At 44.1% G+C, this 19,345-nt stretch overlaps 1 protein-coding gene across 2 annotated transcripts; it reads right to left on the bottom strand.

Moving 5' to 3' along the window:
- Window positions 1–13,921: 13,921 nt before the first annotated feature.
- LOC121571878 lies at window positions 13,922–19,019 on the bottom strand. 2 transcript variants are annotated; one of them, XM_041883648.2, is made up of 5 exons: window positions 18,939–19,019; window positions 18,572–18,591; window positions 18,338–18,452; window positions 17,904–18,074; window positions 13,922–14,911 (listed from the first exon to the last, which is right to left on the bottom strand). In XM_041883648.2, the coding sequence occupies exons 1-5, from the start codon at window positions 18,939–18,941 to the stop codon at window positions 14,321–14,323; spliced, it is 900 nt and encodes a 299-aa protein (XP_041739582.2). In that variant the 5' UTR covers window positions 18,942–19,019; the 3' UTR covers window positions 13,922–14,320. The 2 variants fall into 2 exon arrangements, with proteins under 2 accessions (XP_041739582.2, XP_041739583.2); XM_041883649.2 differs by lacking the exon at window positions 18,939–19,019 and adding an exon at window positions 18,713–18,891.
- Window positions 19,020–19,345: the final 326 nt, after the last annotated feature.

Here is a 19,345-nt window from a genome sequence, read left to right as displayed (position 1 = left end):
ACTAGGACCTCTGGTGATACTTGGCCTATCCACAGGGGGAATTTTGAGAAGACTCATGAGACCATGGTCCAGGGTTCCCTGACTGGTTTTATTTGGCGCCCAACGTTTTCGTGTAGCTCAGTTGGTAGAGCATGGCGCTTGCAACGCCAGGGTTGTTGGTTCGATTCCCACGGGGGGCCAGTATGAAAAAATATATATGCACTCACTAACTGTAAGTCGCTCTGGATAAGAGCGTCTGCTAAATGACTAAAATGTAAATGTAATAGACATTATTCTTTTTTTATTTGTTTTGTAATTATACTTTTTATATACACTACCATTCAAAAGTTTGGGGTCACTTAGAAATGCCCTTGTTTTCGAAAGAAAAGCAAATTTTTTGTCCATTAAAATAACATCAAATTGATCAGAAATACAGTGTAGACATTGTTAATGTTGTTAATGGCTATCTCAACGTCAACAGTGAAGAGGCGACTCTTCTAGTGAAGATGCTGACCTTCTAGGCAGAGTTGCAAAGAAAAGCCATATCTCATACTGCCCATCTTAATCTTTTCTTTTTTATTGGCCAGTCTGAGATATGGCTTTCTCTTTGCAACTCTGCCTAGAAGGTCAGTATCCCGGAGTCGCCTCTTCACTGTTGACGTTGAGACTGGTGTTTTCGTGGTACTATTTAATGAAGCTGCTAGTTGAGGACCTGTGAGTCGTCTGTTTCTCAAACAAGACACTCTAATGTATTTGTCCTCTTGCTCAGTTGTGCACCGGGGCCTCCCACTCCTCTTTCTATTCTGGTTAGAGACATTTTGCGCTGTTCTGTGAAGGGAGTAGTACACAGCATTTCTTGGCAATTTCTCGCATGAAATAGCCTTCATTTCTCAGAACAAGAATAGACTGACGAGTTTCAGAAGAAAGTTCTTTGTTTCTGGCCATTTTGAGCATGTAATCAAACCCACAATTGCTGATGCTCCAGATACTCAACTAGTCTCAAGAAGGCCAGTGTTATTGCTTCTTTAATCAGCACAACAGTTTTCAGCTGTGCTAACATAATTGCAAAAGTGTTTTCTAATGATCAATTAGCCTTTTAAAATGATAAACTTGGATTAGCAAACACAACGTGCCATTGGAACACAGGACTGATGGTTGCTGATAATGGGCCTCTGTACGCCTATGTAGATATTCCATTAAAAATAAGCTGTTCCCAGCTACAATAGCCATTTACAGCTTTAACAATGTCTACACTTTATTTCTGATCAATTTGATGTTATTTGAATGGACAAAACAATTGCTTTTCTTTCGAAAACAAGGACATTTCTAAGTGACCCAAACTTTTGAACAGTAGTGTATATATTGTGGCAGATCAGGGGGTTGGGTCAAGACATTTACACAGATCAGACATGGACATTGTATGAGTAGCTCAGTTTCAAGGGTGTTTATTAATAAACTAATCAAAAGCATAGGATAGGCTAGGACAGGTCTCCCCCATGAGACTCTCTCCAGCATACCATCTCCAACTACACAGAGGTTACCTTCCGTCCTCTCCCGTGTGCTGCCCTCCTGGCAGCTTTATGGGCCTTCCACAGCTGGTGAGCAATCTGCCCTTAATTACTCACCAGCTCCCAATTAGTCCTGTCAGGGGAGCCCGTCGAGACCTGGCACGTCCAGCAGATGGAGACACCACCTTGTGATGTATACTCCATCTGTTACCAGGCCACGACGAGTCTCCCCCTGGTGGCTGACCTGCCCTAGTCCCGTATCACATGCATTCGTCTGGACCACCATCGGCACCTGGAAATCGGGCGTTACGAGAATCGGATGGGAGCACAGCGCTACTTCAGACGGCTGAACGCCGCTTCTGTCTCGTCCATCCATTTCACTGTTTTCGGGAGGCGGGCCCTGGTTAGATCGGTGAGGGGGGAAGCTATAGCTGCAAAGTTGGGGATAAACCGGCTATAGTATCCTGCCAGTCCCAGGAAGGACTTGACCTGTGTCTTGGTGCGTGGAACAGGCCAGTCATGTACCGCGTGAACCTTCCTCTCCTGGGGCTTGATGTTCCCCCGTCCGATCAAATACCCCAGGAACTCCAGCTCCTCAAACACTAGCTTGCATTTCTTGGGGTTTGCGGTCAACCCGGCTTGTTTGAGCGTGTCCAGCACCGTCTGCTCCTCCCAACCTTGGCTGTGGATGATGATATCATCCAGATAGGCCGCTGCGTACTGCTGGTGGGGTCGAAGCACTCTGTTCATCAGTCGCTGGAATGTGGGCGGGGCTCCGTGGAGACCGAACGGGAGCACCTGGTACTGGTACAGACCGTCTGGTGTCGAGAATGCCGTCTTCTCCCGGGAGGAGGCTGCCAATGGTACCTGCCAATATCTTTTGGTCAGGTCAAGGGTGCTGATGTACCGGGCCTTTCCCAATTGGTCGATTAGCTCGTCCACCCTCGGCATGGGGTAGGCGTTGAACACGCTTATGTCGTTCACCCCCCGGAAATCATTACAGAAGCGGAGGCTACCATCCGGTTTGGGCACCAACACGATGGGGCTGCACCATGCACTGCGGGACTCTTCAACGACCCCCATCCTCAGCATAGCCTCCACTTCTTGTTTCACGGCCTTCCGTCGGGCCTCCGGAATTCGATACGGCCTCTTTCTTACCGTTTCCCCGGGCCGGGTATGGATGTGGTGTTCAATGAGGGTCGTGCGGCCCAGCTTCTCGGAGAACACCGCCGTGTTCCGATCGACCAGCTCCCGGAGCTCTTGCTTCTGGTCCGGGTCGAGGTCCTCACTGCTCGGGACCACCACTGGTACCGTTGGCGTCCGGGGTCCCGACCATAACACGGCCAAGGCTGTCCTCTCGTGCCACTTCTTCAATAGGTTCACGTGGTAAATCTGTTGAGGTTTCCGTCTCCCCGGTTGCCGTACGCGGTAGTTGACAGGTCCCAGTTTCTCAACCACCTCGTATGGTCCGTGCCATGTTGCAAGGAACTTACTTTCGGCCAGGAACTTACTTTCGGCCATGGGGATCAATACCAACACCCTGTCTCCCACCTGGAATTCCCTGGGCTGGGCTCCCCGATTGTAGACCTGGGCTTGGACGCGTTGGGCCTTCTCCATATGTTCCCTCACGACTGGCCATATGGCTGTAATTCGCTCCTGCATCGTCTCCACGTGCTCTACCATGCTGCGTAAGGGGGTCGGTTGGGCTTCCCACACCTCCTTGGCGGGGTCCAGGAGGCCCCGTGGCCTCCTCCCGTAGAGGAGTTCAAACGGGGAAAACCCAGTGGAGGATTGGGGTACTTCTTGGATTGAGAACATTAGGTGAGATAGTAGCTGGTCCAAGTTCTTCCCGTCCCCGCTCGATGACCTTCCGCAGCATCTGTTTGAGCGTTTTGTTAAAGCGCTCGACGAGCTCATTCGTCTGCGGGTGAAAAACGGAGGTCCGGATCTGCATGAGGGCACACAACTCTTTCATGAGGAGGGACATAAACTCTGTACCTTGGTCGGTCAGGATCTCGTTCGGGATGCCCACCCGGCTAAAGAGGTGGAACAGCTCCCGGGGCGATTCCCTTGGATACCGCCGCCCGTAGGGGAATGGCCTCGGGATACCGGGTGGCATAGTCTACTATTACCAAGATGTACCTGTATCCTCGTCTGAGCTGGATGAAGCTGAATGCTCCTTCTCAACCTCCTCTTCCTCCGTTCTATCTTCTCCTCTTGTCCTTCTCCTCTTTCTACTCCTACTCTTCCTCTTTTCTCGTGAGAAATCCCAGCCTACTGATTGGATTAGCGTTGCGTGGGACAGGACTGAGAGGCACGGCTGAGCGTGCCATTGCCATGCTATTGGGAAAGGTGACTGCTGGGTGGGTCCGCTCCGAAATCCTCTCAAACCTTTTCATTCCTACTCTGTTCGGCTCCATCTGATCCCATCAGAACATTTAGAAAACCCTTACCTGGAATCAGCCGGAAAGTTCCGAGTGTTGATAACAGGCCGGAGGGAAGAGGAGGAGAAGTCTCACATAGGTCCCCGGAAAACCTGCCCCCTGCACTGTCACTTTAGACTGTCGAGTTAAAACTGGAGTCTTTCAGGCTATGTTCCAATGTCCACACTAATATTGCACTTAGAACGTATGTCCAAGACATTGTTACACTCTTAGTAGTGTGCTAGTATGTGGGTATTGGAATGGAACCTCATCACGGCCAGACTGTATTTTATTAATGTCAATCAGCGTTCTCCAAGTCAGTTGTAAGCTTCTTACTGCACAGTCAGCATGATGCTGTGTTTAAATACTATTTGAAATAATTTCAAATACATTATCTGTGCTTGATTGGGCTTGCCTCACTTAATAGACCAATAGAACAGTCTCAAAACTGCAAACCCCACCCATCTGGCACTCCAGGCAGGCTAGAGCAAACACCCAAAGTATTTGAAAGATTTCAAATAGTATTTGAACACCGGTCAGACCAATAGGTGTGAGAGGGCATTAATTCTCAGAACACAGGGACCCATTTTAAAGCACTCCCCAACATGTATTGTATTTATCTTCATTAAAATAATGACTTGAAATGTAGGATTGGTAGGCAGTGCAGCAGCCACAGTTAAATGAGTCTCCCTCGCCTTAAAGTGTGCATTGTGAGCTGTGTGTGTGTATGAGATCATGATATTATAATTCACATAATACATTTCAGATAGATGTTCCAAACCCTGGAAACAAGGGTCCAGTAAGAAGGTTTCTGTGAGTATTGGGACCCGTCCTGTCCCGTTCTGTCCTATCCTATCCTGTCCAGTCCCATCCCGGCCCAGCCCGTCCAGTCCTGTCCTTCTCAGTCGTCCTAGCATGAGACAGCAGAGCTGTTGGCCTAGCAGAAAATCATCAAGGAAGAATGGGAGAAAATCACCAAATCCAGATGTGCAAAACTGATGGAGACATACTCGAGACTAGTCAAAGCTGTAATCGCTGCCAATGGTGCTTCTACAAGTATTCACACCCTTGAGTCTATACTTGATGTAAATCAGGTATTTCTGTATTTCATTTTAAATTAGCAACAAATTCTAAAAACATGTTTTCACTTTGTAATTATGGGGTATTGTGTGTAGATGTGTGAGAAAAATAATATATTTAATTTTAATTTATATTTTGAATTTATATTTTGAATTCAGGCTGTAATACAACAAAATTGTGGAATTAGTCAAGGGGTGTGAATACTTTCTGAAGGCACTGTATAGGTCTCTCGCTCTCTTTCTTTCTCTCTCGCTTTCTCAATCTTTGCCTCTTAATCACTGTGTTATAATGCAATCCTTCACAGAAGTCCAATCATATGGATATGCATGTATAATATAAAGACAGTATTGAATATCTATTTGACAGAATGTGAAACTATGGACAAGATGTAGATCTAACACTGTATCTAGGTTACAGGGCACTATGAGTGCGTTCCAAATGGCATGCTATTCCCTCTATAGTGCATGACAAAAGGGAATAGGGTGCCATTTGGGACACTGCCTAGTGCCTATGTATTGGGCTTCATGCTTTTGCTCATCACTCTCAAATGAAGATGAAGATTTATTTGGTCCTTTTTTCATTATTTGATTTATTGTGTATATTGACTCTGTTGTATATTTTTCTTATTTTCATCACAAAATTACCTTTTGTACATAAAAAATAATATACCAGAACATATACAGTATTAAATTAAGCTATCAAACTTTTGGCATGCATTGAATTATACAGTATGTATAAGCTGACTGGCTCAGAGAATGTTGAAACTGTCTTAAGGACTTTAGATGCTGTCAAAGTCAGCAATGCACCTTTTAAAGGCAATTTCCCGATGTTCGCAGAGATCACATTCATGGTAAACGCTGTGGATGTTGGCACAAGGTGAATTACCTTTAAAAGTAAAGTGCAATGTGCCTGTCGACAACGTGCCTTTGATTGAATCCCGGCCATTCAGCTTTCCTTACACTAAATGGTGAGAACATATTGCTTACATGTACCTATCCAGTTTTTCTGATCTATGTCTACAACATAAAATGGCATGAGAAATTGTCTAGGGCTAGGGATTAGACTGAAACAGAACCAGCTAGGTGTGTCTCTCTCGTAGGATTTATCAAATCAAAAATTATTTCAGGGTTGGCCCAGCATTTCTGCCAGTGTGGCAAACCCTAGCTGAACGTTTTGCATGTGTTCAGGTAGTATCTCCTTGTTACACTTTGTTATAACATGTTTTTTAAAAAACATTTTCTCACTAGCGAACAAAACCCATCTGCACCCCTCAAACCCATGGGCCGGGATTCAAACAAAACAGCCAACATCGCACTGCAATTGACTTCATTGATGTTTTAGCCGACATCCGCTGTATTTACCCCAAATGCAATCTCCACAAACGTCATTGAAATTACCTTTACAAGTCAAGTGCAGTGCGACGTCAGCAGTGCATTGCGGTTTGTTTGAACCCCGGCCCATGTCTTTTAACAGAGGTATCTGTCCACTCCTGTTCCTTTCTCTCTGAGAGCTGAATGTCAGGAAGACATCTGAATCAATCACATTGTATCTCCTGTTCAGGTATTTTTATACAAATAAGGGACTGATATATTCTCTATTCATTGGAAATTAGAATAAAAGGCAACATCGCTATGAAACAAAAGGCTGATCTGGTAATCAATATAACATCCTGTAATAATCTGGTGGCTCAAGTGCGGGTGTGATCACTGAGAAGGTGCTATGTATCCATTCTCTCTGTGTTGGCTGTGTCACTATTTATAGCCTGTCAGAGAGAGGTGGAGTAATCTGGGCTGTTCAGGAGCACCGTTATTGCCTGGGGTAATGGCCGTATGACAGGACTGACCGGAATGATGACCTGGATATCAGACAAGTGTCCTGGTTCCTGGTTAAAGTGTGCTGTTAGATACATTGAGTGCACTTCCCTATTTAGCACTTTCCTGTTTGCTATTTCAATCCTCTCCACCCTTCCGTTTGCAAACTAAACAGTCACTAAAGCTCAAGTACACTCTGTGATCAAACAAGCACACACAAACACACAATGTAATCTCCTTTATTAGATTAATTCCTCACATATAAGTCAACCCAGACATTAATTCACACCAACGGTTGCAGTATTAGTAATTTTTTCATAGATGAGTAAGATGTGCATCAATGATTACAGTAGAAGTAAAGTTTAAAATCAATTTAAAATTATCTTTTTTTATGTAAAATGCTTTGACTAGAGTATTTAATTAAATACAGCAGACATTTGATGAATAATACAGCATCTCCATCGAGGTTTCCAACCAGGGATTTCTATACTTTTTTGCTTTGTGACTGTTATGAACCCCGTGGCTCTAAACATCTAGGGTGGATGGACATGAGACCCGTAACATAAATTATGCAAATTATAAGTGTGACCTGGAACAGTGAGAACAAAAATGACACAACAACCGTGAACTACCGTCAAACATAAATGGTTTATTACTAAACACACGGTAAAGGTTTGGGAAAAAGGGCTGAGCAGGACCCAAGAAATGAAACAATAGTGTAAAACCCCCTAAACTGATCTAGCCTGCCTGAAGAACCGCTAGGCTACTGCTAGTCATACAAAAATACAGTGGGTGGTCCGCTCAGGTCTAACTGGTGTTTATAGACAGATTTCTTCCTACGGGTAATGTACGCCCAAGGGCAACTAGCTTAAACCCCCTTTTCCCAAAAAACACACAAAGCTACTAAACAGGGTACTCAGCAATTAAATAAGTACACAGGATACAACAGTATCCACACTCAGGTAAAGAAATATATTCTAATAATGTTACCAATAGGGTAACCAACAACTTAGTGCGTACACAACACACAGGACACCACCGTGTCCATACTCACATATGGCAAAAAGTCTCTCTCTCTTGCAACAAACACAAGTCTGGTTTTTATAAAATGGGATGTGTGATTGAACAAACGAGTAACAGGTGGTGCAATTCACAGGAATGTTCACTGATTGGTCCAATCAGCAGACACCTCAACGACCACCAATCAGGAACATACAGGACACCTGTGATTAGGGCAGAAAGAGTAGAAACACACAAAAACACAGGATACCTGTATCCGTAACACTCCCACCCTTAAAAGAGCAAACCAAAATGGTTTGCGACACACGTACCATCACAACACCCAAAATTCAATAATCATCCTGCCGGGATAACAAAAAAAACCCTAGATCATTACACACGAGACAAAGCATCTGCCAACACATTATCTAACCCCTTTTTGTGGCGGATCTCCAAATTATAATTTTGCACGACAAGTGCCCAACGCATAAGGCGTTGGTTCTGGTTGTACATCCGGTGGAGAAACACTAAGGGGTTATGGTCAGTATACACTATTACTGGTAATGCACTGGAACCAACATAAACTTCAAAGTACTGCAGAGCTAACAACAAAGCTAGAGCTTCTTGTTCAATGGTGGAATAGTTTGTCTGACATTTGTTAAATTTCCGTGAAAAATAACAGACAGGATGGTCCACTCCACTCTGGTCTTGCTGCAGTAGAACAGCACCAGCACCTCTGGCACTTGCATCTACCTCCAGTTTAAACGGCCGCTCAAAATCTGGCGCAGCAAGAACAGGAGTACTACACAAGAGTGCTTTAGCAGTGTTGAAAGCAGTACAACAATCTTCAGACCATACAAATTTTCTCGCCGGACTGAGCAAATCCGCTAATGGAGCAACTACCGCAGAGAAATTTTTACAGAAACTACGGTAGTAGCCAACCATCCCTAAAAAACGGCGTAGCTCTCTTCTGGTGGTAGGTGCGGGAAATGCGTTTATAGCTGAGACCTTGGCATCTACAGGGCGCACCTGACCATGGCCGACCTGTTTACCCAGATAAGTAACAGTGGCCTTCCCAAACTCGCACTTTGCTAAGTTCAGGGTTAGAGAAGCGGTTGCTAGACGTTCACACACTACCCTTAGAGTTTTAACATGATCAGACCACTCAGTTGAATAAATGACCAGATCATCAAGGTAAGCACTACAATTAGGAACTCCAGCCAATACTGTGTTAACCAGGCGTTGGAAAGTGGCTGGTGCGTTCCGCATCCCAAATGCCATGACAGCATATTGTAGGAAGTGATCTGGGGTCACAAAGGCAGAGATGTCGGAGGCACGTGGGGTTAACGGCACCTGCCAGTAACCTTTAGAAGATCTAGTTTGGTTACATAAGTAGCAGCACCAACAGTATCAATACAGTCATCCAGTCTGGGTAACGGGAACGAGTCGGGCACTGTGACAGCATTGACCTTCCGATAGTCCGTACATAATCTGGATGTCCCATCAGGTTTAGGAACCAGAATGCACGGAGAACTCCAAGGACTTGAACTTGGCATAGCCAGGTTATTCTCCAGCAAATAACCGACCTCACCCTCATTATCTTTCTCTTAGCGACGTTGACACGATAAGGATGTTGCTTGATAGGTGCAGCGTTTCCAACATTAATGTCATGTTCTAACACATTAGTACATGTAGGAACATCATTAAAAAGACATGGAAAGCTGTGTAATAGTCTCACAATATCATCTGACTGTCTGTCCGTTAAATGAATCAGGCTTGACGGGAGAGACAGCAGCATCTCTGAATTGGGCAATCTAGCACACTGCTGCTGAGTATTGCGCAACTCCAAACCATCTCCGTCCACATCATTAACATGACCTCCCACTACAGCCGTAGCAGCAACAGAGACAGCCGACTCGGCCAGTTTCTCTGGACTGTCTACCTGAGTGACGGGTCTGGTGTGGTATGTCTTCAACATGTTAACGTGGCACACACGAGATTGGCGTTTTCTATCAGGAGTCTGTATCACATAGTCAGTTTCAGTTAGTTTCTTTTCAATGACATAAGGACCAGAGAAACGTGCTGACAATGACGCTCCTGGCACAGGCAATAACACAAGAACTCGGTCACCTGGCTGCAGTGCACGAGAAACAGCCTGTATGTCATAGTGTCGTTTCATCCGTTTCTGTGAGGAAGACAGCGCTTCCCTTTGCTAGAGCACAGGCAGCATGTAGGCGCTCACGAAAGCGACTAACGTAGTCCAACACATTTTCTTTCACACACAACTCTTGTGACAAAAACTGATCCTTAAGGACTTTCATAGGTCCTCTCATGGTGTGTCCAAACACCAGTTCAGCTGGGCTGAACCCTAGGGATTCCTGTACTGTCTCACGGACAGCAAACAACACTAGAGGAACTCCCTCATCCCAATCTTTCTCAGATTCCAAGCAATATTTACGGAGCATAGACTTCAGGGTCTGATGCCAACGTTCAAGCGCACCCTGAGACTCTGGGTGATATGCGCTTGACACACGGTGTGTAACTGACAAGGATTTTAACACTTGTTTGAAAAGTTTAGAAAGGAAATTCGTACCCTGATCAGTTTGTATCACCTTAGGTAATCCAAAAGTTGAGAAGAACTTGATCAACGCTTTACTCACCACCGGAGCAGTAATCCTTCGCAGAGGAATGGCCTCTGGGTACCTGGTGGCCACACACATAATTGTCAACATAAACTGGTTACCAGATTTTGTTTTCGGTAATGGTCCAACACAATCAACCATCACATGTTCGAATGGTTCACCTATGGCCGGTATGGGACAAAGAGGCGCGGGGAAATAACCTGGTTCGGTTTCCCAACTACTTGACAGGTGTGGCAAGTCCGACAGAACTGAGCCACATCTTGTTTTAAGCCAGGCCAAAAGAAATGTCGCAAAACTCGATCATAAGTCTTGGTGACTCCCAGATGTCCGGACCACTGGTGATCATGAGCGAGGGATAAAACATTTTGTCGAAAGGCTGTAGGAATCACTATTTGGTAAACAGCATTCCAATCTCCGCCAGCGTCAACATGGGATGTCCATTTACGCATGAGGAGATTACCATCAATGAAGTATGCCATGTTTTTCTTCTTTAGCTCCTCCTCTGAGACAACACCAGAAAAACATTTAGCCAGGCTAATGTCAACCTGTTGGTTAGCGATCAGCTGCTCACGAGTAACTGGTAACTGTATTGCCTCAGCAACAAGTTCCACATCCTTCTTCCTTTCTCTGGGCTGTTGGTCAGACTGCACCAGCTTACCAGAGGTAGCACCCGAACAATCCTCTGGGTCACACTCTCTGAATAGAATCGTGTCTGACAAATCTATCACTTCACCCACTTGTCGTGCTTGAGCACGTGTGACAGCACAAGCGGGGAACACATTTGGATAACCCTGTGCCAGCTCCTCAGAGAGAGACTGGTCACTTTTATCCAATACCTCCAATATGGGTATTACCTTTCCTCCGGCAATATCGTTGCCCATTATAAATGTCACACCTTTTACTGGCAACATTGGACGTACGCCAACTCTGAACAATCCACTGACTAACTCAGAGTGTACGTTCACAAAGTGCAATGGCACTGGGACGAATCCCATTTCAATTCCTTGTACTAACACACTGGAACCACAATATGTATTATTAGACAAGGGCAACACATCAGCTAGTATGAACGACTGCGCCGCACCAGTATCTCTGAGGATTCTAACTGGACGCTGAGACGCTTCATTATCTGATATAGAAACAAACCCCTCAAAAATGAACGGTTCATAACTGTGATCTGGGACAGGGACTTTCAAACCACATTCACTATGAGGCTTCTGTCTTGATTCCGGCCTTACAACCGTGCAAATCAGCCCAACACCCGTTGGCGGCCTGGCGTGCTGAGGCATCCCCGGTTTGCGTTTTAGCAGAAAGCAATCATTAACTATATGTCCCACCTTATGACAATAGAAACAGTGACGCACATCTTTTGGGCGTGCTGGATGTACTGCTGGTCGACTAGGACTAGAAGTTAGCAACTCCGCAGCCCTGCTCTCCGTACGAGCCGAAAACACGCTCTTATGCGTCAACACAAACTTCGTCTGCCAATACAGACGCTTCCGACAGTGAGGATACTTTCTGTTCGTTCAGATAAACTACAATGCGTTCCGGTAAACAATTTTTAAACTCTTCTAACAAGATTAACTCCCGTAGAGAGTTAAAATCAGTTACCTTACTAGCACTGTGCCATTTGTCAAACAGATTTCCTTTGTCTCTAGCAAACTCCACATAAGTCTGAGTAGGAGACTTTTTATGAGACCTAAATCTCTGTCGATATGCCTCAGGAACAAGCTCATAGGCACGAAGAACAGTAGCTTTGACCACCTCATAATTCAAACTGTCTTCAAGAGGTAGCGCTGCCAGAACCTCTTGGGCTTTACCTGTTAGCTTACACTGAAGTAATAGGCACCATACCTCGTCGGGCCATTTCAATGCTACCGCTATACGTTCAAAAACACTGAAATAGGAATCAACCTCTGACTCCCTGAACACAGGTACCAAGGTGATCTGCCTACTAATATCAAACGTAGCAGATGACACAGCTGGTGAGGATGGCTCACTAGCAGGCATAGTATTAGCAGAGACTAACCTCGCTGTTTCTGCCTCTAGTTCCATTTTACGCATCGCCAGTTCTTGATCAAGCCTACGCGTCTCCAGTTCTTGATCAAGCCTACGCGTCTCCAGTTCCATCTTACGCGTCTCCTGTTCTATCTTACGCGTCTCCTGTTCTGCCTCTAGCTCCATTTTACGCATCTCCAGCTTGTCTTGCCTGATTTGTGCCCGCTCTTCCGCCTCTATTTGGAGCCGTGTCGAGCGGACATCCATCCTGGCATCACTGTCAGTCAGTGGGGAGAGGGGGTCATAACGGGGCAATGTGGCTGGAGCCTTAGTCTCGTCCTCAGACACTGATGGGCTTACAGAAACATCAACCACATCCCCTACAGGAGCAGCAGACTCAGGCGGCGGTAACTCAAGCACTCGCTCGTTTAACAATATCGCTAGCACTACTTCCCTAACTTCTGCTTTCACTATACCCCTCGGTATGGGTACAGAAAAGTGGTCAGCCAAAGCCTGTAGATCCACTCTACGACAATTCTCAAAAATCTCCCACGTAGGGTTTTCCAAAAATGCTTCCAAATCAAAAGTAGCCATCCTACTAGCAACACGAGCCGTCGACTACTGAACACACACAAAAACAGGTAGTACAGCTGCCAAGCTCAACACTGAACCAGACACTTACTAATTTGCACGAGTAGCATGGGATAGATCCCGGACGAGCCCCCACTTTATGTTACGAACCCCGTGGCTCTAAACGTCTAGGGTGGATGGACATGAGACCCGTAACATAAATTATGCAAATTATAAGTGTGACCTGGAACAGTGAGAACAAAAATGACACAACAACCGTGAACTACCGTCAAACATAAATGGTTTATTACTAAACACACGGTAAAGGTTTGGGAAAAAGGGCTGAGCAGGACCCAAGAAATGAAACAATAGTGTAAAACCCCCTAAACTGATCTAGCCTGCCTGAAGAACCGCTAGGCTACTGCTAGTCATACAAAAATACAGTGGGTGGTCCGCTCAGGTCTAACTGGTGTTTATAGACAGATTTCTTCCTACGGGTAATGTACGCCCAAGGGCAACTAGCTTAAACCCCCCTTTTCCCAAAAAACACACAAAGCTACTAAACAGGGTACTCAGCAATTAAATAAGTACACAGGATACAACAGTATCCACACTCAGGTAAAGAAATATATTCTAATAATGTTACCAATAGGGTAACCAACAACTTAGTGCGTACACAACACACAGGACACCACCGTGTCCATACTCACATATGGCAAAAAGTCTCTCTCTCTTGCAACAAACACAAGTCTGGTTTTTATAAAATGGGATGTGTGATTGAACAAACGAGTAACAGGTGGTGCAATTCACAGGAATGTTCACTGATTGGTCCAATCAGCAGACACCTCAACGACCACCAATCAGGAACATACAGGACACCTGTGATTAGGGCAGAAAGAGTAGAAACACACAAAAACACAGGATACCTGTATCCGTAACAGTGACCCATAAATTGTGGTGTTTTTTGAGTCACGACCCACCACATGGGTTGGTGTAGAGAACATTTAGTTTTAAAGCTAATTTCCTGCAATTCTACACATTTTGCAATGGAGCTTAAATAAAATGTTTCAGTTTTAATGCAACATTTTCTGCAATTCTACGCATTTTGAAATGGCTAAAGCTGTGTTCTTATCCTAAAACATTCACTGCTTTGGCAAAGTTTCAACGGTAACTGTCGGCCGCAAATCACATGTTGCTAGGGTGTTACAGTAAGAATGTGCATCTGTATATCTGTAAATTGTGTGCGTGCGTGCGTGTGTGTGTGTGCGTGTGTGCGCGCGCACATGCGTTTACCCGTCATCTCTGACAATCTACTGTGGAGTGTAATAGGAAGAATCCCAATCAAACTTTGACAATCGGAGGTTCGCTTCCAGGTGAGTTTTTACCTCCTTCATCACTTGCTCTCGCATTTTGTGCTCAACTGGTGCCACTTCTATCTCAATCTCTTTATAGAGCAGTTTGCTCAAGCTCTCTGCCTCTGCGCAGTGACCATAGATCCACCTCTGAGTTTTCTTATTTGATTGCGCAGATGTCTTCAGACCAAAAAGATCAACACAGGAGTCGCAAGGAGACATCACCTCCCTACTAATCACATTGAAAGCCCGGCATTTGACATACTGTGGTAGTTGCATGGTGCCATCAAAGTTATTTCTCTTTTTCTTATCTGGCTTGTATGTCATCACGGCATTGGATACACCATAGTGCCAGGTACACAGACAGGACACAGCGATCATAATCTGTCCCTGTTTCCTCCCCTTGCAAGACATGGATGCTCCATAGTAGCACTCTTCACTTTCAGAGATGCAGATGGTTGAGGAAGTGAACTTGTGTACCCCTAACATGTCAGTGGCGATTTCCGACAGCTTCTGCTGTATTTCGTCTGGTCCAAACAAGGAGACCACCTGGGAGTAGATGACAACAGACGTCAAACAAGATAAGGTCAGTGAGAAAAAGGCCCATATACAGCAGGTAGAATCCAAATAGACAAAAAATGGTGGCCTGTATATCGCAGAGAAACTTTAGTGAACTATTCATAAAATGATTTACAAAAATATATACAGATAGGAGCAGATCAATATCTTAGCAAAAAGTAATCAATGTTACTTTTCACCCAACTCTTAACCTCATTTCAATGACATGGTGACATTTGCATATTGAACTTTCATCCCCTCAGGCCAGAGGCACAACAATGTATAAATTAATGGTTGGATCAGAATCTACGTTATAATCATTGGCCAGTACGGAAAATTAAGTAAAACCACAAGTCCAAATCCCTATCTCCATCCATGGCTAATTTAGGAAAGGGGCAATTTTAGCTAGCTAACTAGCCACCGGAGGACAACAACACAACGAGATGCAACAATTCAAGTTGTTTCTGTTAATGATGTACAGTGCCTTGCAAAAGTATTCATCCCCCTTGGCATTTTTCCTATTTTGTTGCATTACAACCTGTAATTTAAATTGATTTTTATTTGGATTTCATTTAATGGACATACACAAAATAGTCAAAATTGGTGAAGTGAAATGAAAAAAATAACTTGTTTAAAATAATTCCTAAAAATAAAAGTGGTGTGTGCATATGTATTCACCCCCTTTGCAATGAAGCCCCTAAATAAGAGCTGGTGCAACCAATTACCTTCAGAAGTCACATAATTAGTTAAATAAAGTCTACCTGTGTGCAATCTAAGTGTTACATGATCTGTCACATGATCCCACTATATATACACCTGTTCTGAAAGGCCCCAGAGTCTGCAACACCACTAAGCAAGGGGAACCACCAAGCAATCGGCACCATGAAGACCAAGGAGCTCTCCAAACAGGGACAACATTGTGGAGAAGTACACATCAGGGTTGGGTTATAAAAAATATCCTAAACTTTGAACATCCCACGGAGCACCATTAAATCCATTATAAAAAAATTGAAAGAATATGGCACCACAACAAACCTGCCAAGAGAGGGCCGCCCACCAAAACTCCCGGACCAGGCAAGGAGGGCATTAATGAGCTAGGCAACAAAGACAGCAGACTGCTAAAGCAACACTCCGACAGTATCAGATACAGTGGGGAAAAAAAGTATTTAGTAAGCCACCAATTGTGCAAGTTCTCCCACTTAAAAAGATGAGAGAGGCCTGTAATTTTCATCATAGGTACACGTCAACTATGACAGACAAATTGAGAAAATAAAATCCAGACAATCACATTGTAGGATTTTTAATGAATTTATTTGCAAATTATGGTGGAAAATAAGTATTTGGTCACCTACAAACAAGCAAGATTTCTGGCTCTCACAGACCTGTAACTTCTTCTTTAAGAGGCTCCTCTGTCCTCCACTCGTTACCTGTATTAATGGCACCTGTTTGAACTTGTTATCAGTATAAAAGACACCTGTCCACAACCTCAAACAGTCACACTCCAAACTCCACTATGGCCAAGACCAAAGAGCTGTCAAAGGACACCAGAAACAAAATTGTAGACCTGCACCAGGCTGGGAAGACTGAATCTGCAATAGGTAAGCAGCTTGGTTTGAAGAAATCAACTGTGGGAGCAATTATTAGGAAATGGAAGACATACAAGACCACTGATAATCTCCCTCGATCTGGGGTTCCACGCAAGATCTCACCCCCTCTGAAGTTTGCTAGAGTGCATTTGGATGATCCAGAAGAGGATTGGGAGAATGTCATATGGTCAGATGAAACCAAAATATAACTTTTTGGTAAAAACTCAACTTGTCGTGTTTGGAGGACAAAGAATGCTGAGTTGCATCCAAAGATCACCATACCTACTGTGAAGCATGGGGGTGGAAACATCATGCTTTGGGGCTGTTTTTCTGCAAAGGGACCAGGACGACTGATCCGTGTACAGGAAAGAATGAATGGGGCCATGTATCGTGAGATTTTGAGTGAAAACCTCCTTCCATCAGCAACGTGGCTGGGTCTTTCAGCATGACAATGATCCCAAACACACCGCCCGGGCAACGAAGGAGTGGCATCGTAAGAAGCATTTCAAGGTCCTGGAGTGGCCTAGCCAGTCTCCAGATCTCAACCCCATAGAAAATCTTTGGAGGGAGTTGAAAGTCCGTGTTGCCCAGCGACAGCCCCAAAACATCACTGTTCTAGAGGAGATCTGCATGGAGGAATGGGCCAAAATACCAGCAACAGTGTGTGAAAACCTTGTGAAGACTTACAGAAAACGTTTGACCTGTGTCATTGCCAACAAAGGGTATATAACAAAGTATTGAGAAACTTTTGTTATTGACCAAATACTTATTTTCCACCATAATTTGCAAATAAATTCATTAAAAATCCTACAATGTGATTTTCTGGATTTTTTCCCCTCATTTTGTCTGTCATAGTTGACATGTACCTATGATGAAAATTACAGGCCTCTCTCATCTTTTTAAGTGGGAGAACTTGCACAATTGGTGGCTGACTAAATACTTTTTTTCACCACTGTAGATGGCCTACACATAGAGAGACAGAGGGGTGCTGTTTCGCTCGCTTGGATGCTTTCTCCTGTGAGATACATTCAGCCTCTTGCGAATTGAAGGAACATTTTGAAACACAGAGAGACATTTACATTTTTGTCATTTAGCAGACTCTCTTATCCAGAGAGATTTACAGTAGTGAATGCATAAATTATTTCGTACTGGTCCCCCGTGGGAATCTAACCCACAACGCTGGCGTTGTAAGCGCCATGCTCTACCAACTGCTAAAAAAAATGTGGAAGCCGGGCTTCCCTTCGCGTCCATGAATACGCGCCACTGGACATTTGTTCTTGATTTCACATTGAATTCATGGTTAGTTGACAACTCAACAAAATGTAAATCAAACTAGACGTTGAACTGATGTCTGTGCCCAGTGGGTTAGTCAAGACCATCAGCAACACAACACTCACCATATCCAGCACACAGGAGAATGGAGTCCGTTTTGGCAGTTTCCTTTCGTAACTCTTAAACGGTCCTTTGAACTCCTCCTCCATCTTACGCACATAGTCTTCACCAAGGATATCATTTGGGGTGTATTGGGGGGTATTAATCCTGCCTAAGAAGAAGATGCTTTGGAGCATCTTATAGACACAGGTTTGATATGAGAAGCACAAATAAAAAAGATGTTCTCTTTAGAAATGTAACCCTAATTTCTGGACAGCTTTATCTATCTATCCATCCATATTGGCTCCTCTGGAAGAACAATGGGTTTGATGGCACAATTAAACTGCCAAAAAAGGGGCTCTCTTAAGAAAGGGGCTCTAATAAGTTGCTTTTTACACAGGACAAGAAGAGAAACTATCCAACTTTAGACAATGACGCCTTCAAAGGGGTACATGCATACCTCATCCACATATTCCTTTGGTGCGTCTTCATAATTTGATAGTTCAACCATTACACTGATGATCTTGAAGGCATTAGTCCTAAAACTGTCTTCAGTCTTCAAAAACTCCTCTGCCCTAAAATATTTTTGTCAGAGTCATGACACAATATTAATTTTCTCAATGAATAAGTGTGCAATACTTTCATTTATTGAAATAACAAAAGAAGAGTTCATGGTTAATATGTTGAGGCTCACCTCTCTCGTAGTGCGGTCTCCTGTCATGGGAAAGATGACGTCATAACCATTTAATAGACTAAAACCACAATAACTACTACTGCTATTATGAAAAGGCATTAGAAGGTTAATACTTATTTGAAATTCGCCAAATGTACTTACCGAAAAAACTACGTTTTTGAGAGTATAGGACAAAGACGGTAGACTAGGCCGAATCTTTGCATAGGAGTGTCTGTGCGCGCGTGCGTGCGCGTCACAACGCTCAAATTTATCTTTATATGTTTTGGCAAAATCGATAGATGAATAAAAGATAATGTGTGTTCAAATGTTCATGTTTTGTCATGTACCTTAATTTCTTCTCATAATATGGAGTAAAAAGGCTACTCACCATTGTTTAGGAAGTTGCAAAATGAAAATGAAAGTAAATCGTCTAACGCATAACAGCCTAGTCCAGTGGTTCCCAACCAGGGGTACTAGGACCTCTGGTGGTACTTGGCCTATCCACAGGGGGAATTTTGAGAAGACTCATGAGACCATGGTCCAGGGTTCCCTGACTGGTTTTATTTGGCCCCCAACGTTTTCGTGTAGCTCAGTTGGTAGAGCATGGCGCTTGCAACGCCAGGGTTGTTGGTTCGATTCCCACGGGGGGCCAGTATGAAAAAAAAATTATGCACTCACTAACTGTATGTCGCTCTGGATAAGAGCGTCTGCTAAATGACTAAAATGTAAATGTAATAGATATTTTTCTTTTTTTATTTGTTTTGTAATTATACTTTTTATATACACTACCATTCA

Source organism: Coregonus clupeaformis, chromosome 8, assembly GCF_020615455.1.
Source record: "Coregonus clupeaformis isolate EN_2021a chromosome 8, ASM2061545v1, whole genome shotgun sequence".
NCBI lineage: Eukaryota > Metazoa > Chordata > Actinopteri > Salmoniformes > Salmonidae > Coregonus > Coregonus clupeaformis.
The sequence above is the reverse complement of the archived record's forward strand: the minus strand, read 5'-3'. Positions and strand labels throughout refer to the sequence as shown.